General features: G+C 41.1%; 1 protein-coding gene across 1 annotated transcript; it reads left to right on the forward strand.

Annotated features, from left to right (window-relative positions):
- The first annotated feature begins 1,783 nt into the window (after window positions 1-1,783).
- foxk1 (forkhead box K1) lies at window positions 1,784-25,734 on the forward strand. The gene is made up of 9 exons (XM_082536959.1): window positions 1,784-2,410; window positions 15,971-16,183; window positions 20,945-21,143; window positions 21,268-21,414; window positions 21,531-21,724; window positions 21,980-22,152; window positions 22,242-22,478; window positions 23,040-23,213; window positions 23,607-25,734. Exons 1-9 carry the CDS (start codon window positions 1,965-1,967, stop codon window positions 23,837-23,839), a joined length of 2,016 nt encoding a protein of 671 aa, XP_082393085.1. The 5' UTR covers window positions 1,784-1,964; the 3' UTR covers window positions 23,840-25,734.
- The last annotated feature ends 53 nt before the right edge of the window (window positions 25,735-25,787 follow it).

Below are 25,787 nucleotides of genomic sequence, written 5' to 3' on the forward strand. Positions count from 1 at the left end.
AAAAATCTGAGGCGGGCAAACCAGCTACAGTGCAAACACTAAATGTTCTTAAGGTTGGATTGGAGGACTACATGACGCTGGAAATAGCTGAAATCCGCGCCATTACATCACAACTATAGAACCATATCACTTGATTAGACTAAAATGGGATTTAGCCCAAATGTACAATAATATATACTTTGTGTTTTAGAAGCTTTAATATGAGAATTGCATCGTTTTCATTTATTTATATTAGACAGTACGTGCAGTCTTTTGGGCACTAACCGTAACCAGAATCCAGGAAAGACGTGAAAGTGAAAGAGAATGATCAGTTATGAATAAGAGCTAGATTTTAATCTCAAGAGACCATCCTAGAAAGTCTGTGATGAAACTGAACACAACCACCAGTTTCCTTTTGTGACCACATGAACCATGTCCGTTCAGAGGGCCCCAGGTGTGGCGTTCACTGCCATTTTCGTTTAAAATCATTGCTGAGTTTTGTTTCGGGCTATGCTGTCTAAAATGTTTATTTTAGCCGTTTTGTGCAACTGCAGTGCAGTTTGTTTCCATTGCATTTGTTTTTGTTTTTATTTTCAACTTGGTTTTAAATACACTGTTTAAAAAAAATCTAAGAAACAACACTGCACTGTGTTCAAATATACTACATAAATAAATGATATGCATGATGATAGCAGTTTGTAAGGATTGTTTCATAATGTATTGTTTCAGAAGTCTCTTCTGTAACACAATTATTTAATAAAAGGGTTTATTTTTAAAATGCATAATTATGTCACTTCTTAGCAAATCTGTTTGAATTTCTGTCTCATGTGGAACCATGCCTCTCTAAAGAGAGACAACACGTTTTTCACCTCTAAATATTTGCTAATTTTCTAATGATTACTTTCCCTAAACTATTAATCCAATTTTGACATAATCAAGCTCTTAACTGTAAAACCATGACTTTGCATTTGACCTTTCTTGAAATGGAAAATCCGTAATGCTGTATAGTAGTTGGTTGCAATGTTTTTAAAGCACAATAAAATATCCTGTAAGTAATGTTTTTCATTCACTTTGACAGTATGAAGTTGAAAGTACTGTGCCTCATTTCACTATAACCTTTGGAGCGGTGCCCTAAATTGGTAAATAATTAACCTATTTGGTTGTGGAGACAGACACATTTCTGTGTATGGATGCCAAGTGATGAAACTAATATATTTACATGTTTCATTGTTTGGGGCACCAAATGAGATCCGTGTTTCATTTTGGTCAGTGTTTATACAAATAGAGATAAAACAGGCATAAATAATAAACAGGCCTAAAACAAAGGTAAGATTACAAAAACGGTAATGGAAAAAAACCCACAGCCTAATAAACCAATAAAAATCGTGTTTTTTTTAAAAAAAAAAGTGAAATGAAAACACAGTTTTAGACTACAGGGCTAGACTAGAAACTAAAGAATGGGGAACAAAGCAAAGAAATCACACAAATTACTTTCAGTTTCAAGTGCAAAATGTTTTTTTCCTTCTTTTTTTAAACTTTGGGCATTTCGGAATCGTTAAATACAAGGAAATCGTTATTTAGTGCATTTCACAGAGGGTTGAACCAAAAAGATCAATGCGTAGCACTAAACAGATCTTTTAGCACATGTTTGAACCGTCACATGATGTCGGATTAAATATTTCTCACTGAAACCTTTAGTGAAAAGGTGAAAGTGATATTACTTTAAGGTACGCCAACATAGTGTGTGCTGTCGCTTTTCAGTTGCTGTGTGACAGTCAAGTGAGCTTATGACGACGTGTCCCTGAACGCAGCACCAGTCCGGTTCCCGGAGACTCCGCTCCTGTTCTTCCACTGAGCCGGACTCCATGTTGTTCGTCAGCCACGGAGTGAACAAGTTCCCTGGCTGAAAACTCTCACGTTGCAACTCTGTGTGTGCGAGAAGTTAAGTGTGTGCGCGTGCGAGTGTGTTGACCCTCCAAAAGAAGATGGCAGACTACCGGGATGACACCGGGGCTCGAGCCCTGCTAGCTTTACAGTCGGCTCCGTGCAGCCCGGTGCGCGTCGCGGTGACCTCGCACACCTTTCACCAGCCCTCGTTCGCCCTTCTGGGTCCTCCGGTGATGGATGCCCGCACAGACGCCGGGATTCTTCCCGTGCGGCTCGCTTCTACTCCTCCGCAGGCCCTGGCCAGGCTCGAGGGCCGGGACTTTGAGTATGTCATGCGCCAAAGGACGGTCACCATAGGCCGGAACTCTTCTCACGGCTCCGTGGACATCAACATGGGTCACTCGAGTTTCATTTCCCGACGGCACCTGCAGATCACCTACGACGAGGCGAGTGGCTTTTCCCTCCGGTGCCTGGGCAAGAACGGTGTATTCGTGGACGGGGTCTTCCAGCGAAGAGGGGCGCCACCACTGCCGCTACCCAGAGAGTGAGTGCGGTCAGCTAAGCCTAGCCGCTGCAGTCAGGCTTCCCGTGATAACACGGTGGCTGGACGTCGCAGGGCTTCTCACACTAAAGTTTATTTTATGCATTAACAGTGGAGGTCTAGCGGTTACTTCAAACAATAAAACGACTCAATTGTAAACCCACGTTAGCCTCACGAATAGATTTCTGAACACTGACGGGGAGAACATTAATACAAAACGACCTCCACGATGACAGGGCCAAACGGGACACCTATCCTGTCCGGGGTACAAAGTTTGTCACGACACCCCTACCAGAGCGGCTTGGTGTTGCATAGTAATGGCAGCCTAGGTCTGGACAGTAAAGGTGGAACACGATAAGTTGTCAGGTCTCCAGTGTAACTCACAGCGATGTTATGTTGTCATATTCAATTAATATTCAGTTTGCCCGGATGTTCTTAGTGGACCCCTTCAGCTTTGCCTTCAACCCGCTGAATGAGTGAATCAGTCTAGCTAGTTTTAGCCGTTAGCAAACCTAGCTGCATTTCCCCGGCCTGCTGACAAGCATAAGCAGTTAGTAAATTATTATTTTTTCTTTCGAAGTGCTGCAACTGGTTGGTGTTTTTGCATAAATACGGCGTGTTATATTGTCTTTGAAATAACTTTTTAAAGTAATCTAATTTTCAAAATAAACGAATCAGCACACCTTGTAGCTTCTGAGTGATTATGCTCGCTACTAGCTCTCAGACTATTGGCCGACGTGTCACGTAAACATTAATGTAAACAAACGCATCCCAGACATGTCATCTCACGGTTCTTCGAGGAAGACGGGAGTTTTTTGGTAAATGTTGAAACTTGAAACACGTTTTTCCTCTTTTTTTGTTGTATATCTCGGGTACAGTGGAATGTAGCTTTTTTTTTTTTCCACTGCGGTTGCAGAGCTGTCGCGTTTACACACGTTGCTTTCACTGGTTTGTTTAGTACAGTTGCAAGCTTACAAACGGAAATCTTCGGTTTTGTGTATGTGTCAATCATAGGGTGGAGGCAGTATGAGTGTGTTTGGGTGGGGGGTGTCTTTGTCTTCTCTGATTGGCTCGAAACACTGTTTGGGGGTGTGTCGGTTATTGAACCGGAAGTGCAGACTGGGGCGATATCCTCGCTGCAGGCGCACATGACGAAGTAAACACTGACTTGCGAGCCAAGGCCACAGACATGTTTGCTTGGTTTGCTTTGGCCCTGGAGGGTTTTCTCGAGATTACAGAGCTAGCGAAACTGCGCCGAGTTAAAATATGAAAGACAACAATTTCTCTGCATTGTCATGATTTTGCAAATTAATTTCATTATGATCCTGCTGAGACATTTAATTTAAAAAAAAAAGACTGAGCTAGATTAAGTGCAGATCTAAACAAACGATAGTGGCTTATTAGAATTAATTTTCTCAAAGGAAGAAAAATTAAACTATTAGCAAAAAAGTCCTTCAAATTCTGCTCTAAAATTCAGTTTACCCTTATATAAGACAGAAGCAGCAACAAACACTTTAATGTAAGAAGCTTGAGCAAACAAATGCTGTGCAACTTTCCCTAAAAAGTGACTAAAATGATTGGTTAGATTAAAAAAGTAAATTTAATTTTGCTTTCGTTTTGTGTTTTATCAGCTACATATTGCCACTCGTGTATAGTAATTTATCAATTTATACAGGACTGTGCAAAAGTCTTGAGCACCCTTCATTGGTTTATGTTTTCCAATGAAAATGGTAAATGGGGGCTGAGAATTATTGAAACCTGCAAACATACATGGAAATAAATCATATGAGGCTGTTTTTGCCTCATATGATTTATTTCCATGTATGTTTGCAGGTTTCAATAATTGGAAACTCTGTTTTTGAGTTTGTGCAATTTTAACAACTTGAAAAGTCATGATATGACCACCTTTATTCTTAAACAGTCTGTTTTCTAAGGCAGTTTTCTTCTGATTTCTTTAAGTAGTCTTCAGGAATATTTCTCCAGGCTTCTTACATGACATTCAAAGCTTTTCCTTAGATTTTGGCTTTGTTTTATTACATTCTCTGTCGATATGCTCCCACGCTGCTTCATTAATATTAAGGTTCAGCTCTGGGGAGGCCAGTCCATGACTGAGTGTTTCATTGTGCGCAATGAAACACTGCATTAGCATGTGTTTGAGATCATTGCCATGCTGAAAAATGAAGCCACTGTCAATCAGATGCTTTCCAGATGGTGGATCAAAATCTGATGGTTCTTTTCTGTGTTCATAGTTCCATAATTTCAAACAAGATCTCTAACACTGTTGTCAAACCATGACAGAGCCTTCACCATGCTGTAGACATTAAATGCTGTATCTCCCTCCTGACCTCCTCCATGCACGCTGATTGAACCTCAAATTTCAAATTTGATTTCATCACTTCGTAAGACCTGTTGCCTCTGATTTGTTTTTAGAAGTCTAGTTCTTCTGTAATTTGGCAATCCTCACCCTTTTCTCCCAGTTTTGCCTTTTTTAAAGAATGCCTTCTTGATATCCACCCTTCCACTGAGACCACTTCTAATGAGGCTTCAGTGAACAGTAGATGCATCAACTGTGCATCACTGAGATCCTGCAAATTTTTCTTCCTATTTTTACATTTTTTTTAACGACACGGCTTACAAATACTGCTTTCTGCTGCAGATAGATCTTTGGGGATCACCTAGTTTTTGAAAAAATATTCTATATCCAGACAAACTTTGTTATCTTTGGCACTTTTCATACATTCAGCTAAAGAAATTAGAACAAATCATGTTTTTTTTTTTTTTTTTTTGCAACATGCTGCTAGTGACAAAGAAGAATGCCAGCTGCCGTTAAACCCCGAAGAAGAAGGAACTGTCCCAGAATTCATAGCGCGACACATCGCGGCCCTGCTCAGTTTCCAACAATGGCGGCAGCTAGTTAGTTTTAACCTCCTAGGACCTGGCGTCCACATATGTGGACATCACATTTTGGGTTATTTAGACCAAAATACTCAATTTTGCTCCACAAGGGCCTGATATCCACTCACGAGGACGTTGTACTGCCACTGTTCTATCAAAATTTTAAATGAATATCCTCATATGTGGCTCTCATTTTTCTTAGAGACAAAAATAAGGTAAAAATAAAATCTGGTGATTCTTTGTTTTTACATTCGTCCGGCCCCAATATGCCCAAATATCAAAGAGAAATTAAAAATGCATGCCGTGGGAGAGTTCGGGGTGTGTTCACACCGAACGCGATGGACGCGAATGGAGCGTGAGCTTTACATGTAAAGTCAATGGAAAAGCGCGATGACACGCGATTGCGGGTCCCGAGAAAATTCGGAAGCAGATTTGCGTCGCCAAAACGCGTGAAACCTGCGTCAGTGTAGCGCGTCTGGCGCGCGAATAAAACCACACGCGTGAGTTTTTGTGTTGCATTTTGTGCATACGCGCGTTTCACGTCTACCGCTCGAGTTGGAAAAATCTGAACTCCAGCGTCAAATCGTGCCGCGACAACCAATCAGGAGCCTGGTGACGTGGCTGTGACCTAGGTCAAAGGGGCAGATCCAGCTAAAGCCCTTCATACTTCAATGGAGGGGAAGGCTAATCAATGCGGTAGCAAACAACCCGGAGCTGTACGACACCAGCTGCTTTCTGTACCGAGACAGGAATATAAAGGACCGAGCTTGGAGGAAGATATGTGAAGAGATCGGGCAACCTGGTAAGTTCATTCATTTCTCTTAAGTTTTCTCTAAAGTTTTTGTTGACCTGGGGAAGCCGCACAAAAGCTAGAAAGCCACTGCTATTTTCCCACTGACGTACAAATACCGTTCTGCTTTTATGCATGTTGTCATTTAGGAATATATTTTATTGTTTATTAATAAACAGCACACAGTGGTCCCGCTCATCCGTCACTGCTTCGCTTTTTCGCTGATTTTTTTATTGCACAGTACAGCATTGCATTCTGCAGCCTGATTGACAAATCTGCTCCGTGTCGTGTCTCCTGCGCTTGCCAAATTTATCACCTTTGGTTTTGATAACCATTACGTCCAATAGAAAAAACAGTACAAAAACACCCATAACTATGACCCTCATTCGGAAATAGACACCTGCACCGCGAGGGGAAAAAGGCGCACGAAAGTGGCGGGCAGATGAAGACAAACCGCGGCATAATAATACTTTTACGTTTTGCAATCTACAAAGGTTTGCACTTTGAGAATCAATTGTGAGAACTGTGACCAATGTTCATGTGTGTGGGGAAAACGGTGTATAAAGTGCGTGGCCAGGGGCTAGTTATTCTGAGAACCCCTGCTGCAATAAATGAGGGACCACTGTCTACTCTATGATTATTATATTCAACCTGTTAACATTTAATACTGTATTGATAGAACTGATTCTGCAGCAGAGCATCCGCAGTTGCTTCTCCTGGCTCCCCAGTCCCTGAGCTCCTGCACCACAATTGTAGCATCAGATGTACAGCAAGCACTGATAGCTTTTTACTCGGTGGGATTGCCTTGTGATCACCTTTACTAAATGTCTACAACCAATCTGAATATATCCTGTTTGGTTTTTGAAATTAAAATCTAGTAGCAGTCTCCTCATTTCTTTGTTTTGTGCTGTTTTACAGGCCCACAGAGGAGGACAGCTCCAAGGCAGATGAGGGACGGGTCCCAGGACGGTCCATCGGCGGTGGAGCTGGCCATCCTGGAGTCTCTGAAGAGTCCACACCAGTCTCCAATGGAGCATTTCCTCCTCAGCCTTGTTCCTGCTCTGGAGAGCAGCTGGTCGTTTTTATTCCTGTCTCTCTGTAAATACTTACATTAAACATAAATATATAAAATATATTTCTGTGTGAGAATTTTAATATTATTTCAAATAAATTTTTATAATGACTAATGTCTCAGTTCTACTACACAGCAAACGTTGGCACACGACTTGACACATGTAGAATTTATTTCATATTATACTAATGACAAAATATACTAATACAGTGGGATGCAAAAGTTTGGGCAACATTGTTAATAGCCATCATTTTCCTGTATAAATCGTTGTTACAATAAAAAATGTCAGTTAAATACATCATATAGGAGACACACACAGTGATGTTTGAGAAGTGAAAAGAAGTTCACTGGATTTACAGAAAGTGTGCAATAATTGTTTAATCAAGCAGGTGCATAAATTTGGGCACCACAAAAAAGAAATGGAATAAATATTTAGTGTATATCAATGTGTGTGTGTCTCCTATGATATATGGGGTGCCTTTGTTTGGATGTGGTTCCCATCCAGAGCTGCACAGCACAGAGGGAAGTTCCAGCGCTCCTGGAATCCCTCTGTGATGGACCGCCAGTCTTCAGTTCAAGGCACAGCAATGAAATCGTCCACTAGACAGTCCCAGATGGCCGTCGCTACCTGGGGGGTGATCTGGCTCACCGTGAACACACCAACTCGAAAACTGAACGCGATGGTTCTGAAGGAGTCCCCGGTGGCAAGGAACCTGGACAAAATTGTTTAAAATGAGTATAATGTGTACTGCAGTTACAAAATACATTATTCAAATTCCCAAATTACAAAACATAAATCTTACATAAAACATTTTGTAATTATAAGGATAATTACATGATATATATATTAGATATAATCTAAAACAGTCTGCGGTGATTATATACAAATATTCAACTATCCCAGAATTAAACCAGGTCTAAATAAAAAGGAGTGAGTATCACTACAAAGGTTAACTCAGTGGTCCTAATGCTACAGTTTGATATCAGCAAACACCGAGCGCATACATTGATATGACACCACAGCCATGCTATCATTGCAAACACTGATAACAGCATAAATCGAATTAAATAATAAAGGACTACCGTATTAAATACTTTTGCTAACCTCAGGCAGACGGACAGGCGCTCTGCAGGTGGGATTGAGTGCCTGTAATTGGTGTCTAGGCGGGCGATTCTGGGACCAATGCGGGAAAGCAGGTCCTCAAACTGGGCAAGGGGAAGACGGTGATATCGCTGGAATCGGCCGTCATCCAGGCGCAGCTCCTGGAGCAAATGGTGAAACTCACCAAACTGCTCACGCCTCTGGAGGACCTGATGGACCCAGGTACGGCGAGGACGTCTTTTACGCCGCTGCTCTGCTCTCCACAGTACATAGAGAAGGGAGACTCTCTCTTCAAGCGCTAGCTCGACAGCTGCCATCTTGCAAAGATACCGTCTGGCACAACTTCCTCCCACATTTCCGGTTCACGCGCGATGGATTTTTCTTGGACACACGTTGAGGCGCGAATGTGCGCGCGTCAAATTAGGGGCGTTTGGGGCGTTTTTGTTCGCGTCCATTGCGTTCGGTGTGAACACACCGTTAGGAGGTTAATATTACTCTTATTATTCTTTCTGGGTCACAAAATAAACGTTTAACATATTTTCAGACGGGAATGTTGCTGTGTAAACTTCAAATATCTGCTCAGTTTATCAAGACACCACATATTTTTAAAAGCGCTTCGCGTTTTCAGAGACGGCTGTTACCCACTAGCTCGATAGCTAGCCGGGGTTCAAGGCTCACTAGAGCCCGTGAGAACACCGGACTCCCGACAAATTGTTTTCAAACCCACCGCCATCTTTTGCTACTCAGGTTAAACACGATATATAAGTCACTTGGATAACTTAAAAATGTTATTGTTTTCAGTATTTTATTTGTTCCTGAGTAAATCGGTTTGGCTGAGATTAAAGTTATAGTTTTTACACAGCTGAATAAACGTCAAGCAGACAGCTGATTATCAGAAGTGTGAGATGCTCAAGAATATACTCCAGTGTCCCGTTATATTTTAGATAGCAAGGAGCAGACGGCTGCGTTTATTAAACTTCTCCGAAACAATCTGCAAATTTCATTAAAATTTTAATAAACTATCATCTTGTCTTTATTTTTAGTTAGCACATACCTTAAACACTTAAAGCTGTAAGCTAATGATAGTTCTATAATCGCAAAAATAATAATTGTTTGTGGCAGCCCTAATTGATGGCTTAGCGAGCTGTGTCGTGTTTTCTGTGTCATGAAAGTGGCTCTCTTTTTACCTGGTTAAATCACCGTGGTTACCGATGTTAAGCATATAACATGGTCAGGAGCAGGTTATGTTCTGAGTTTCTGTTAAAAAATGTCTGGAAGTGCCATGTTTTCACTGATTCTCTCATTTACAGCATGTTTTAAATCCAATACTCTGAAAATGTGTGTTACATGTCCAAATTGTTAAGCTGTACCTACTAAAACCAGTGACTGTAACACAAACAGTGCATTTCACAGGAATGCATGTATTTATTTGGTGAAGCAGAAAAAGTATAAATGTTGTTGTACTTGATTCTAATCTGCTGCCAAGTCTCTTTTACACCACTGGAATTGGAACATAGAACACACACCAGATATATAAAAGTAATATCACTTTGATTTGTGACAAACTAAATTCCCACGTCTCCATTGTTACGCTGTGGCACAGTAAGCTAACGTTTAAATGGCTCCAGTTTAAAGTTTCAGAGCTCCAATATGCAGCCGTCACCTTAAAAATAATGTGCACTGAGAGCGCACTCAGTGATAAAATAATTCCTTGGTTTATTTTAATGCTATGTGTGATAAATTCAAAGATTAACAATTTTCTGCACCATTAAGTTTTTGTCTTATTTGTAGTGTTTTTATGGTCTTTATAGATTTTTAATCACCATTTTCTCTTCCGTTTTCCCTGGAGTAGGCAGCATTCAGAGCGATCATTTTTTGTGTGTGGAAGAAGTCACGTGACCTGTGAAATGCACCTTATTTTTTTATTATTATTATTTTTTCTTCTTCTTCTTTCACATGAGCAGCATGCAGAGTCTGAAGCGGAAAGCTTCTCTTAACAGAGAAAGTTAATAAGTTGTGGTAACAATTACTCAATCTTGGGGTTTAGGTTTTGTCGAGTCTGCTAACACAATGAAAGAAGCCCGGTTATGTTGAACTTCCTTTGTAGGGTTTTTTTTGTTTTTTGTTTTGCTTGAATGTTAAGTGGCTTATTAGACAAACCCAACAAGGTGAGATACACGGACTGTATGGAAAATGAAGGAAAAAGCTCGACAGTTTAGCTGACCATCGGCCTTTCGCTGCATGGCTTCTCCAGCTCTCTCTCCCCACCTTCCTCTCCATCTTCATTTCACAGAGACTTAAACACATAAGAAAATATTTAACCTGCAATTCTAAATAGGTAAAAATCAGAAGTTAAATCAAGATAAAATTTATAATAGATTGCATTTTGAACAGATCTAAGTGCTTGCTAAAGTTATACCAAATAGACATTAAGCCTTGGTTGCTAATTAACCAAATATACATACAGCGGGGAAAATAAGTATTTGACACATCAGCATTTTTATCAGTAAGGGGATTTCCAAGTGGACCATTGACACAACATTTCCACCAGATGTTGCCATCAAGCCAAATATTGACGTCATACAAACAAATCAGAACATATAAGTATACAAGTTAAACCACAATAAATAAAGTGAAATGACACAGGGAATAAGTATTGAATACATGGAGATAACAAGGGGCAAAATGACATAGAAAGCCAGGAGATCACCTGAAATCTGTCAGTATTGATAGAGAAATCCTGTCCCCTATCAGTACTAATTGATATCAGCTGCTTTAGTCCTAATTGATGGCCTATAAAGGCTCCTCATTACCCAGAAGGCACACAGGAAAGACTTCATGATGGGTAAAAGCAAAGAACTCTCTCAAGATCTTCGTAATCTTATCGTTGAAAAGCATTTTGATGGGAATGGTTATAGGTGCATTTCCAGAATGCTGAATGTTCCTGTGAGCACTGTGGGGGCCATTATCCGGAAATGGAAAGTGCATCAGTTCACCATAAACCTGCCACGATCAGGTGCTCCACGCAAGATCCCTGTCTGAGGAGTCCAAAGAATAATCAGGAGGGTTCTCCAAGAGCCAAGAACCACTCGGACAGAACTTCAGGAAGACCTTGCATCAGCAGGTACTGTTGTTTCAAAGAAAACTATAAGCAATGCACTGAACCGCCATGGCATCCATGCACGCTCACCACGCAAGACTCCATTGCTGAACAAAAAGCATGTCAAGGCTCGGTTAAAATTTGCGCAACAGCATTTGGAGAAGCCTGTGGATTATTGGACGACTATAGTATGGTCAGATGAAAGCAAAATTGAACTTTTTGGCAGTCATTCTACACACCATGTTTGGAGAAGAAATGGCACTGCTCACCACCCCAAGAACACCATACCAACAGTCAAGTTTGGGGGTGGAAGCATCATGGTTTGGGGCTGCTTTTCAGCAAGGGGTACTGGCAGACTTCATATTATTGAAGGCAGGATGAATGGAGAGATGTACCGGGACATTCTGGATAAAAATCTGCTGCCATCTACCAGGAAGCTAAAAATGAAAAGAGGGTGGACATTTCAGCAAGACAATGATCCCAAACACAAGGCCAAGGAAACAATGAAGTGGTTTCAAAGAAAGAAAATCAAGTTGCTTGAATGGCCCAGTCAATCACCTGACCTAAATCCCATAGAAAATCTATGGAGAGAACTGAAGATTAAAGTTCATAAAAGAGGCCCAAGGAACCTTCAAGATTTAAAGACCGTTTGTGTGGAAGAATGGGCCAGAATCACTCCTGAGCAATGCAGACGACTGGTCTATCCATACAAGAGGCGTCTAGAAGCTGTAATCACCAACAAAGGCTTTTCTACAAAGTATTGAATAAAGTGTGTTCAATACTTATTCCCTGTGTCATTTCACTTTATTTATTATGGTTTAACTTGTATACTTATATGTTCTGATTTGATTGTATGACTTCAATATTTGGCTTGATGGCAACATCTGGTGGAAATGTTGTGTCAATAGTCCACTTGGAAATCCCCTTACTGATAAAAATGCTGATGTGTCAAATACTTATTTTCCCCGCTGTATATGTGTATGTGTATAGGAGGCAACGTAAAATTTTCAAATCAAAGCAATGGTTGCATTTACTGAAAAACTCTGTTAAGTTAAAATCTCAGTGACCTTGACTTCAAGGTCAGAGGTCAACCTTTCTGAAAATCAGAGAATTTTCACATTTATAACACAGGTATGTCTACTCGGAGGCTGAAGGGTAGCACAGTATTTATAAAGAATATCAAACAACAATTAGTTGATGCTTAAAGCCTGTTTATTTAATTAATATCCAGTTTATTTCCAAATTGTATTGAATTTATTTGTGTTAACATGGTGTTTTAGGTCTGATTGAAGGACTGATGTAATGGTAAGGTGTCTGTTGCTCCGCGTTGAATATTGGTAAGAACTTGACACAAAAATAAATTTAGTGTAGCATTAGTAAATCTTTAATTCCAGAGATCATGAAAATCGATTAAATGGATCAAACATAGAACTTTTAAATAATTCCAATCTCATCAGAATGTAGGCGTCAGAATGTATTTGAATATAATGTTTCCTGTTTTATATCCATGTGTGCATCAGTTGATGGATTGGGGTGGCTGTAGCTCAGGTGGCAGAGCAGGTCAGCCACTAATCAGAAGGTCGGTGGTTCGATCCCAGGCTGCCTCCTGGCTGCATGCCAAATATCCTTGGGCAAGATACTAACCCCATGTTTGCCTACTGGTGGTGGTCAGAGGGCCCGGTGGCGCCAGTGTCCGGCAGCCTCGCCTCTGTCAGTGCGCCTGTGGCTACAATGTAGCTTGCCATCACCAGTGTGTGAATGTGTGTGTGAATGGGTGAATGACTGAATGTAGTGTGAAGCGCTTTGGGGTCCTTAGGGACTAGAAAAGCGCTATACAAATGCAGGCCATTGACTGCAATGTCAGTCATCTATTCTTTGGGACACATTTCCATATACCATTCCAATGATTTATCCCAATGTCACATCTCATAATCAGTTTGTCAGCCTCCAATTAAGTCTCTGTGACAAGAAGCACAGAGTGCAGACAGGGGCACCAATCATGCTCTGTGGTCAGCATCACTTGAAATGTGCAATAAAATCTATAGATTTATAATTTGGTGATATCTGCCATGTATTGACTTTTATCTTGAAAAATTACTGTATTGTTGCTGCAAGCTGGGACTGATTGGTCGCAATTATTTTGGTCAGCATTGAGATCAAGATTATTTAACATAATTACTCGCAGACTTTAGAAAAAACATGATGTATTAAACAGTTTTGTTGAAAAAAAGCACAAACTTGCTTTATTTATTATGCAGATTTATTTGAACACAACATTTGTTTGCCACAGCTTGGCTATAAAGTGCACAGCAGGGCTGGCGAGGAAAATTTGATATTGCAATATTTTTTGGTTGTATCACGATACATGATATATATCATGGTAAGTTTAACTAACCTTCAAACCATTTTCAACCATATAGTACCTAAAATTGTACTTGTGTACTTATTCAAAGCGACCATTCAGTGTTGACTTGAATACAAAAAATTAAAAATTAATGGAAATGTTTTATTTTAACCATTTTTTAAACCATCAGTTGCACACACTGTTTTCACAAATGACAAAACTATGACCGTAAGTCTCTTTCTGTGGTCAACATTAGACCTTTAACAAACAAAAGATCATAGCAACAAAAAAGGAGCTCAAGCACTAATTCATGAGACAACAAAAACATAACTAAAACTAAATAGGTGCTTTTTTTAAAATTTTTTTTATTGCTTTTAACATAAAATTGTACAAGACTTCCTCAAATTATAGAAACAAAAGTCTAGAAGGTGACTATGGAAAAACGGATGACCAAGAACAGTCACAGGTATCACAGCTGGTTTATTTAACTTTTTCTTTGGTCTGTGGGGAGATGTTCACATGCAGAGTTTAAAACGGTCTTAATTTTGCAGTGGAATAAATTCGTGGTACTGCTACGACAATAGTTGGCATGTTTTGCAAATTACAGAATTTTGTTCCTTCCTGTGAAATCCGAACAGCAGCGAAGTGTCTTTTCTCTCGCTCATCTGAAAATCGCACTGTCACCATATTTTTTTCTCCATCTGGTGAAATATAAACACCTATGCTCAGCTCAGTGTGCCGGGTAGGAAATTGTGCGCATTGGCAGCGTGTGGGATTAAAAAAACTTGAGTGAATTGCATGCAGACAGCACAGTTATTTGCATGGCAACTTATACTCGATGGTTATGATAAAGCCACTTTAACCATCGTATGTGGAAAACCTCGCGATACATCGAGTATATTCGATATATCGCCCACCCCTAGTGCACAGTCCTGTTTCAGACAGTAGCCATGTTCCCCATTTTCCTCCATATCTTACATTTGTTTAGCTCCTTAATAAGTCCTAAATTAGCTAGCTGGAGTAATGCATCCACACAGTAGACTACTACTGCTGCTGCTTAAGAAGCTAACTCTTGGTCCAGTTTAACTACTCAAGCTTGTTCCAGGTTTTCTGTTTACTTTAGTGAAATCGAGTCGAACTGTCCTGTGAGTTTTTTCTCTCTGCCTGTCTGACATTGAGCTGAAGGCCAGAAGAAAGATGTTTTTCTTTTTTTTCCTTTTGTTTGCTGAATGCGTCTTTTCTACCTCAGCTGTCAAAAGCTGTAGCTTCTGCAGGGCTGCCGCAGGGCCTCGTGCTATCTGTGCCCGGGCACCTGGTGCTGGAGGATGGAGCACTATAGGCCAAAACAGCTGTGAGCAGTGTTTTCAAGAATCCAGTGACAGCTGCCGGTTTTCAGGAAGAACGCTTCATCTTTTTCTCTCTCTCTTCATGTAATTTTTTTTCTCTTTATCAGACTGGTGTGTCTGGAACATCTTTCAACACTCTGATCCTTTGTGGATATTTCCTTTCTTTTGTAGAATTAACGGGGCTTCAGTATCTTTGCCGTGAGATCAGAAAGGGTGCAGTAAAGACACGACCCTGCTGCCAGAGTCAGTTGGGAGGAAATTGAAACAACCAGTCACCAATCATTAAGTTTCCATTGTAAAACATTTACCAAATCCCTCACACATGTAATTAGCTTTGTTTAGGCTTGAACTAACGTGGACCTGTGACTGATCCTCGCTTTTTATTGAGGAGGTTGTTCAGACCTGTTTAAAAGCAGAATAGAAAAGGAGGTGCAGGCCTGGGGAGCTTTGTCGAGGTTTTTATCCACAAGAGGTGGTGTGATATTGTTTGAAATGTAAACAAACCCCTGTAGTTACGTGGGAAGTGCAGTCTCATTATGATTTATTATTAAGGGAGATCTGCACGGGTGTTTGTGTTTTGCTGTAAAACGTGTAATGATGTCGAGTTTGAATGTTTATTCTTGCCCTTGGAGATGTTGGTTGACAAAACAATGTCACCACCTGTCATTTAGCTGTTTTTTTTCTTCTTCTCAAATTCAGTCATATCTCACCATCTCCCCCTGCAATAACAGTTACTTAGTTGCACAGGAAATGTTTAAATTGTCATTGACGAGAAGGTTTAAACACAACTCTGAAGTGCTGATCTGTTAATGTTTTAATGCTTTACTGTTTGGTTGAACCAACATGACATCATCTCTCTTTTTTGCTTTGTTTTCTCTCCGTCCTGTGGCCCTCCCCTCCCTGCTGCTCTTTAGGTGCATGTTTCGTTTTCCCAGCACGGCGATCAAGATCCAGTTCATGTCACTCCTGGAGGTTGAGGAGCACCGGGAGAGGGAGCAGCAGTCTCCCGCTCGCTCGCTTCTGCCCCAAATTTCTCCTCTTAAAATCAGCATTCCCACGGCGCAGCAGCACGAAGAGCACATGAGGGCGTTTGGCTCTCCGCTGCCCTCACCCACAGGCACCATCAGGTAAGCCACCAGACACACAATCACGTGGACGCTGATCAATTCAAGCAGCGTTCATAAATGCAAAGTAGGCCGTCCGGATTTGCAGTTAAAGCAGGAGGATGTTTTTCTTTGGAAGGAATTCTTGCCAAACTAGTTCAATGCGCCTTTTCATTCAATCCCCAATAATTAAGAAAACATTTATTTTCCAATAAGTATTGATTAGTATTAGAGGTACTTTTAGCTGCTCCCTTATTTCCCAAACGATCACTATAGCACACGCTTTGATTTGGCTCGTGTTTTATGGTGGATTCTCTAAAATTAGCTGAACACCTCTGAGATGCAGAGTTTGTGTCTCCTCCTGGTGTCGGTGTGTAACGTGAATGTGTTAACAACCATGTTTCTTATAGTTAAATCAAACTAAAAGCGAGATGTGGGGATAAAATAGTTAACTAAAACAAAAAGAAAAAATCGACTTGGAAGCGGAAACAATTTTATGAACTTGGAAATCTAACGAAACTTCAGTGAAAGAGAAATATACAGGATGTATCCTCAGTTTCACTTTTTTGTTAGTTTGGTCAAATTTGATCAAAACATACCTTTAGAGTTTGGATATCTCAATAAGACTGATTTACTTGCATTAACCGGATAATAAAACTTGTATTATCTGGTTAATTATTAAAGCTTGTACTGTAGTGGAAGAGGTCGCGTAAGTACGCAGACAGTACTTGTATAAAAAGAAACAGGAGACAGTAACCAAAAAGAATAAAAAAGAAATGAGTAAATTAAATACAAACCCTTTTTAAAAAATCTTTTTTTCGGTGTCTTATTTATGTAAATGGGTATCAGTGAGAGAGGAGGATCTGTTGGAGGAGTTTTAAAACAAAGCTGGGTGTACAATGAAAGTTCTCAGATGAGCTGTTAGTTTCTTTTTTGTGAAACAAAAGTGTAGTGTCTTGTGCGCTGCTGACATGCACTCTAGCTGAAGATGTGCTTGTATCTGCACTCAGAGAGAGAAAGCTTGAGTTTCATAGGCTGTGAAGGCACATGTTTAAAAGAAATCTGTGCTCTGTAAATATACACGTCATGTGTGAGTGTTCGACGGAGCTGTGCGTGCCCTCTGGTGGTCTCTCTCTGCCTTTGCATCATGCATCCCCACCAATGTCAGCGCGCGTGCTTGCCTTATATGGGATGGCTGCCGCTTCGAGGCCTGCGATTGGCTATCGAGGGCAGATTGTTTTGCTTGTGGGCCGTTTTCCCGTCCATTAGTGGTTTCCTTTTCCGAGCCCCCTGCCCCTCCAACTCAACCCTCAGCTCCTGTTCTCTCGCACGTGGAAACACTACAGACACACTACAGACACTAAAGACGCTCGCTCAAACATTTCTGCGCCACTCTCACCGTGGCCTTTTTCGGGCACATAGTCGGGCCAGCCTTCCTGGTACATACACACCGCTGTGTATGGCGGAAGAGTATTGTGTCAAAGCACGTGGTCCCTCTTACAGGGTGCTAAGAGTGACTTTTCCTGCTTGGCAACTTAAATGCACAGCGTAAAATTGCACTCTCCTTTCTCTGCCAGCATGCACTCTTGTAATGCAGGGCCTCGTGCACGTGGCCCGCGGGGGGATGGTTGTTTTAAGAGTGTCCGGGGGAAAGCAAAGATGACCCTTGCTCCCCCGTGGAGGCACAAATAACAAAGTCCTAGCAGACTGACGGATACAGATTTCAGTATTTTTTGTACTTCCGAAAAGTACAAAAATATGTTTGTGTTAGTCCGTATTCATTTTTCAGCTCTGAGTTTATGAAAACAGAGCTTGCAGCCTAGTTCCTCCAGCCACAAACTAAAAACACACTCCCCCCCCCGTCTGTATCCGTGGCTCTTTGTTGCTAGAGGCAAATCAAAGCTTACTGACTCTCCCAGAAACCATTGTTTACTTTACTAACAGAAGCAGGTGTGTACTGTATGAGAAGTTGCTGGGATTTCCTTGTGCTCTCTGTCTCTCTTTCACAACAGCAGCAGATAAAGCCGAGTTAATAATTAATGTATTTATGGTCATTGTTGTGTGTTTCTGTTTTTTTTTTTCCTTTTTCAGATCTAGTTCTTGTGTGTAAGGCAAAGCCTTTTATGACTCAACCAGTATAAGATCTGAAGGCTGATACTGATACCAATATTTGGTGATTTAAGAAATCTGATATATCGGCCAATATTTTTTCTTTCTTTCTGACACATGACATTTAATCTTATTTTCTTAACATTTGTCATGTGTAATTATTTCTGAGTCTTTACTAACACATATATTTACATGACTTGAAAAATAAACTTGTTTCATTGTCACAACAAAGAGTAGATTATTTGTTTGCGCCCGAATGAGCTGGTTGTTTGCAGCTTTTCCAAACACGTTGCCCTCTGGTTTAAAAACTGGACCACATCAGCATGCTCGAAGGGTATTTCTTCCATCTCCTCTTTACTTTTTCATTTCTGTTTATTAGCCATTATAAATGTCAGTATGGATATATAGGAAAATAACTATTACTGGACTTTAATTTAATTAATAATATATTAATAATTAATTTTGTAAACACTACATTTGTAAATCATTTGAGGCGAGGGTTGACAATGAAACAGTTGCTTTAAGTTTTACTGGGAACCACATGAAGTGGCCAAGGACATCATTTCATGACAGTTAGTTCACGTCTCTCTTTTGTGTGTTTTGCTTTACTCTGAGGTGTGGATTCTTATTCTTTTGTGTTTTTCCAGTCCTATTCAAATTTCATAGAAATGGTAAATAACGAACAAAATTTAAAAATGCTTATCTTACAAATGTTAAATGCAAAATATAAATGAAGATTAGAAATGCTTCAACAGGCCTTCACGCTGTACAGTTTAGTTACTCCTCACTATTACATTGTGTAGTCTTCATTTTGCACTCTGACATAATTATGGTTTTAAGGATTTACTAATAAAATCTTGAAATGACTGAACTGTCAGATTTTTGCTGTCTACACACACACACCTGCTGGAAATGACCGGTGTATGAGCTTGACACCAGTGTTGGTCAAGTTACTTGAAAATAGTAATTAGTTACTAATTACTGATTACTTCTCCAAGAAAGTAATCCCATTACTTTACTGATTACTTATTTTCAAAAGTAATTAGTTACTTTATTACGTAGTTACTTGTAATAAAACGACATTGTTTGTTTTTTTTAACAGTTTTTCCTTTATACATATAAACAAAAGGAGAAGAGAAGGATTACAGATGATTTTTACATTTGGGGTCATTAACACTTGAGGCTGTAAAATGTTTAAAAAGAAAAAAGTGGGGGAGGTGAAATAAAGAAAAAAATATATAAGTAAAATATTTCCCCGGATATAATAGTCCCTGCAAAATAATCCCATTCATTCCCACCCAGGTCACTGCCCTAGACCTGTACACTGTATTTCCACACCTGACATGAGGGAGTTGCACACAGACAAAAGTGAATGCACCTGAAAAATTCTTATAGATTTTGAAATGCTTTGAAATTTGAAAAATTAAAAAAAAATTGAAAGAATTTTGGAGTGAATGTCTTATTTTTTCCAGTTTTAGACATGACATGAGGTCGTATAACCACTGTTTGTGAGTGGGAGGGGCCAACAGGGAACAGAATGATAGCGCCTGTCTTTTAGAGGCCAGTAGAAGCACCTCATTCCCACTGATGCCAAACAGAGCAAGAAAGGGGCCTCATCACACTGATAATCCTGGACATGGAAAACCTCTGTCCAGAACTGAACAAGACTGGGACAAGACCAGTACATGTAGATCATTTGTCACTTTTTTACTTTTAAAAACATGATACACAACCCGAACAGGTAATAAAACTGTAGACCTTTCAGCCCAGTTCAGTTTTTTCTGAATAAACCATCATATAAAATTGAATCAAATGAAAAAGTCTCTTTTAAAAATTTGTTTAATCAGTTTTAATCTTTTAACTTTATGCACATTACATCAAGCAAAAATGTAATTATATGCAAGAAATGTGTTTAAAATTTTTAAACCTATTTTCTGCATATTCCATCATATAAAATAAAATAAAATAATATGTTGTGTTTTCACTCATTCTTTTAAATAGATGCAAGTAAAACACAGCAAACATTTAACTAAATCAGAGATTCAGCAGCACTAAGTCCTGTTGCTCTTTAATCAATTTTCACCTGTTTAGCAGGAGTGGGGCAGGTGGAGGTTTGCCCGGTGCCACAGTGGCCATGTCAGTGGGAAGATGTGGGGTTTCTCTGTGAATTTCACATTCCCGTGGCAGCGTCCTTGGTGCTTGCTTAGATTTGAAGTTTAATTTTTCACGGTAGAAAGAAGTTTTCTTCCCACGCAGAGTTACGCTGCACGGTTGTACTCTGTCCCGCACTCCATATTATCCACTGTTGATCTACACACATCTGTTGCTACCACGGACGTCGCACGCTCGCACGTCATAGTCATGAGACACTCTCACAAACAAAATCACGGTTTGGTAATGCAGCATGCTTACGGGAAAGTAACAGCAATCTAATTACCTTTTTGCAATAGTAATCCCTTTGTAATCCCGTGTTCTTGGAGAAGTTAATGTAATTATCAGGTAAAATCTGGCTTGTCTTGTCTGTGTGCTGAGTTACAGTTGTTAATGTGACTGTAAGCCTGTGAAACAAGTATTGTACTGACTGCAAGATTAAGCCTCTCATCTTATGTGGGTCATTTTTCATGTAGCCATAAACCATAGTGGTAACCCTTTCCTCTATTTCTCTCTCTTTCCCAGTGTTCCCAACTCCTGTCCAGCTAGTCCGCGCGGGGCGGGGTCATCGGGGTATCGCTACGGACGCAACATCACCTCCGACCTCCAGTTAGCAGCCGAATATGCTGCCAAGGCTGTTTCTGAGCAGAGGCGAAGTATTGCTGAGCAGAGAAGTGGGGGGAGTGAGCAGCGAGCGGAGTCAGCTGGTGGTGACAGTCCCCGGGTAAACATCCAGGCCTGATTGCTTCTAAGAAATCGACTGTTAATGTTTAACCTTAGAAAAAAAGCTGAGTGTGTCATTATGAATGCATGTTTATTTAGACTCGTGTCTATCTTTTTTGGGCCAGGATGAGTCCAAGCCACCTTATTCCTATGCACAGCTGATTGTCCAGGCCATCTCCTCGGCCCAAGACAAGCAGCTGACTCTCAGTGGCATCTACGCATACATCACCAAACACTACCCCTACTACCGCACTGCAGACAAGGGCTGGCAGGTACAGTAGTCTTGTCTAGAAATACAACTTTTACCCGAGTAAGCTGGGAAGAAACTTTCTCTTCTTTCAAACTGATGCTTCTGTTTCCAGTGACAAAACGTTTTTCCTTTTTCAAGAACTCAATCAGACACAATCTGTCTCTGAACCGCTACTTCCTGAAAGTGGCCCGCTCTCAGGACGAGCCGGGGAAAGGAAGCTTTTGGCGTCTGGATTCTGCCTCCGAGGCCAAGCTGGTGGAGCAGGCCTTCAGGAAGAGACGGCAAAGAGGGGTGGCCTGCTTTAGGACCCCGTTTGGACCCCTGTCATCAAGGTGGGCTTTGCAGTGGGTCATCCGTGGCCTTCAAGTTGCACACACAGACACGCACAATGATTCAGTTAACCCTCTCTCCCTTCTCTCTGCTTCTGCTCCTTGCGATCATTTGATTGGACAGAACAAAGTAAGTGTGGTTCTGAGGTTTGCCTGAATGAGTAGAGGGTGCTGACAGTGAGGAGCTCTGCATGTCTTACTAAAAGTCTGTTGGTTAGTTATTTGATTTCTCTGCTTTTTCTGTATTTTGTTATTTAGGAGTGCTCCAGCATCCCCGACCCACCAGGGGCTTCTTTCTCCTCCTTCAAGCGGGCTGCAGACTCCCGAGTGTCTGAGCAGGGAGGGCTCGCCTATCCCCCACGACCACCACGAACAGCTGGCTAACAAACTGGCATCTGTACCTGAGTACAGGTATTCTCAGAGCGCCCCAGGTAAGCGTGCAAACAAAATCTCTTTCAAAGATCCGCAGATGACAAGCTTGCTAAAACGCATCAAGTAAATTGTGTCTGCCTCTGCGTAGGCTCCCCAGTCAGTGCTCAGCCTGTCATCATGGCCACTCCCCATCACCCTACAGCGCTGTCCTCGGGCTCGGGGAAAGCCCTTGCTTTGCTTCCAGGTGGCGGTGGCCAAGTCCAGCCCATCCATGTGTTCCAAAGCTCCTCTCAGCCCTCTGTCACCATGGTGCGGGTGGTTACCAGCGTTCCTCCAAATGGGTACAGCGCTGTTGGAGGAGTAGAGGGCAACAGTGATCTCAGAGGTACGGCCGTTTGGGGGGGGGGGTGGGAGAGAATCTATTTTTGAAATGCTTTTTCTGCGTGATGCAATCCTTTGTAATGTGATACACAGGAAAGTGTATTCAAGTCTTTAAAGCTGTTGTGGCCTTGTTCACATCCTTAACGCCCCCTTGTTTTTACCGTCCAGTGCTGGGAATACTGGGCTATTCCTCAGTCACACCTTTACTGTTCAGCTTCACTGCACAAATCAGCAACGCAAGATATTTCTTGTAGCGCGTATAGCTGACAGTAGCCAAATCTCTGAGTTTCGCGACCTTAATTTCCATTTGCTGTAGAATCAGACACGTTTATCACTCTCCCTGAAGAGATGAGGTTTGTTTGGTGTAAATCCATGTGAAATTGTGTTTTGTTGCTCATTATGTCATGTTTTTAAGATCTGCATTTTCAGGACAGCATCCAACTGGTGCATACTGTGAACTGATATTTAGGAAATTATGCTAAATTCTGACAAATGTTTGATTACTGCAAAATCTGGCTGGATTGTTGACGGGTTCCCATGTTTGAATCGTACGCTTTGTCCTCAGAAGCCCAGCTGACCAGAGAGCGAGTGATCCAGACTGTGGAGAGTGCGGTGCAGGCCGGGGAAGCACGTAATCTGACCCCAGGTTTACATCAACTTCCCGTTCGCCCCATTACCCAGAATGGCAAACACACCACTGCTGCTGTTGTCACAGCAACCAGCCTTGCTAATGCATCTGGTAAGACTCTTTTTTTGGATGGTATTTTTTGTCCTTTAAACACAATAAGGTTTCATTATATTCAAGAAAAAGGCCGACCTCTTTACAGCACACAGCTGGGGGTTTGAGGCTCAGTGCGGGTCATCTACTAATCAGCAGTCAGTAGTTTGATCCCCGGCTTTTCCAGCATACATGTTGAAGTGTCTTAAAGCAAGATATTGAACCGCTCACCACCTTATCTAATATGCATGCACATGTTAGATAAGGCACTTGGGCTAGAAAGTTCTGTGTGACATGACCAGTAAAACGTGTTTTGAGTGCTCAGCTAGAGTAGAAACCAGTTCATTTACCATTTCACAAATGCACAAAACGATCCTTTGCTTATTTTCTTGTTTCGTGTTTTGTCCTGTTCAGGTCTGAGTAGTCCTCTGCAGATTTTGGCTGCTCAGGCCTCTAGCTCCCCTCCGGTGTTGGTGAGCAGACAGCCCAGTGCAGAAACTTTAGCTGGACAACCAGGCGAGCCCCAGGCCAAGCGGCCAAAGATGGAGGACGATGGCGGCCCCGAATCTGCTCAGCATCAAGCCACACCCGGTCAGCAGCCTGTCATTGTTGCCATGGCATCGCAAACCCATGACGCTAGGCAGTAAAACTCAGGGCCTTGCACCAGATACCCAGTGGACAGCCTCTCTATCGCCCCCTTAACGCGTCGCCTTTTATACTTATTTGATACGACTGTAGCCGACAGGCGGTCTCTCAGAAGGGAATTAATTCATAAGAACACACACTTCGGTCAAAAGTAGAGGAAACCTTTGGAATTTGTGCTGAAATTTAAAAAAAGAAGTTTTAGAATTACAATTTTTAAAAATGTAATCCATCATTCACTGACAATACACAGATTTAAGGTTATTAATTATAATAAAATCATTTCAGCACTACTCTTACTACGTGAATGTTGGATATTATCGCAGATACATTACTTATCACTCTCAGGCCAAAGAACTCACCTCTCCTGCGCTTCTCATTAGAGTCGCTGCCTGACGTAAAACCAGGGAACGTGAGATCCGAACGGCCCCGCGACCACAGAAAGGGCCGTCAGCATTAAGAGTCGACGAATCGCGTCGTTTCGTACAGTCGTGGGCAGAAGGCTAGAGAGGACTCAGCTGCATACACCCACACTAGGTTGTTAAGGCCCAGGAGACTTTAAGAATATGATTGTACTCTTCATGAGGCTCTTCTCCAAGGATAAGGCGAGACAGAAGGCATCAAACGAGCGGTCTCAGACGAGAAAAGGCAGACGTTCATTTTAAAGAGCAGAATGTGAGACGTCTCTCTTCTTGCCTTTGCTTTAAAAGAAAAAAACAAACAAACAAAAAGCAAAAAAAGAGAAAGGTATGTTGTTTTTGGAGAACAGATACGAGGAAATTCAGGTTATGACAAACCAGCAGTTTGCAGTTTTTGCTTCACTTCAGTCCAGTGCGGTTTATCGGCGCGAGGCTTCTCTGATTGAGGAAGATCGCAGCATCTGGACGGGAGAGAAGGAGCGAACCGGGCAACTATATGGAGTTGATTGAAGTGGAGCTAACCTAATGTAGACAAACTGATTGTTTTAAATTTTTTTGTTTCAGTAGCGGTAAAAAAAAAAAAGCAAACGGAGCAGCCTGGGCGTACTTTTTTTTGGATCGTCTTAGCACAGAGAAGCATTATTGTAATAATCCTTTAAAAGCCTTAAATATTTCTACATTTTTGTTCTTTTATTTTAACCTTTAGACGGCTTTACTGTTTTAGAGTAACTTAGTGCTTTAACAGCTGACGATCGGCGACACTACAGCGGTGACAGTTGCGCTGCATTGGTAGATTCGTTTCAGGTTTTTTGGGGGTTTTTTGTCAGGGGAAGGGCGGGACCAACACATGACCACAAATTTCAACAGTTCTTTTTTTTCCACTCTGTTTGGTACTTCTGCCACCTACTGTTCTCGGCTCACACACTGTTGCTTTTTCTTGTTTCCTTAAATTCATTTTACAGTTTTGTTCTTCTTCTTTTGCCCAGTCTACCTCTCCTCACCAAGCACTCTCTCATCTTCGCAGCCTCCAAAGAGGAGTCAAGCTGTCGGCGATTCCTGCCACAATTAGATTTTTCTATAACACTTCCCTCTCCTCCACTCTTTGCTCAATCCTCACATTCTCACTCTCTTTAGATTTTTTTTCTCCACTCAAATTCCCTCACACAGGCCTCGTTTATAGCTGGGAATCAGGCATTCAGTGATTGTTGTTGCACATTATTAGAAAAAAATTAATACATTTTTAAAAAAAGTTGCGTAATGATTGTATGCTGCTCTATCTGCTAAATGACAAAGTTCTTCAAAGGTATTTTTTCTTATTTTGGAAAGAGAGAAAAAATATTTTGCTATATGTATAAAAAAAAACAGCAGTCATCAATACGTAAACATTCTGGAAATAGAAAAGTATATGTATTTTTAAATGTTCCTGTTTTTGTGATTTGTTCAAATGTGTAGCACAAATTAAAGTTCCTCATTGACTTAAATGTTGTGTTGTCATCGCTCTTCTGTGCGACAGTGTCTGCCGTCGGGTGTAAGA

The sequence above is a fragment of the Aulonocara stuartgranti genome (assembly GCF_965226115.1).
Source record: "Aulonocara stuartgranti genome assembly, chromosome: 6".
In the NCBI taxonomy this organism is placed as follows: Eukaryota; Metazoa; Chordata; class Actinopteri; order Cichliformes; family Cichlidae; genus Aulonocara; species Aulonocara stuartgranti.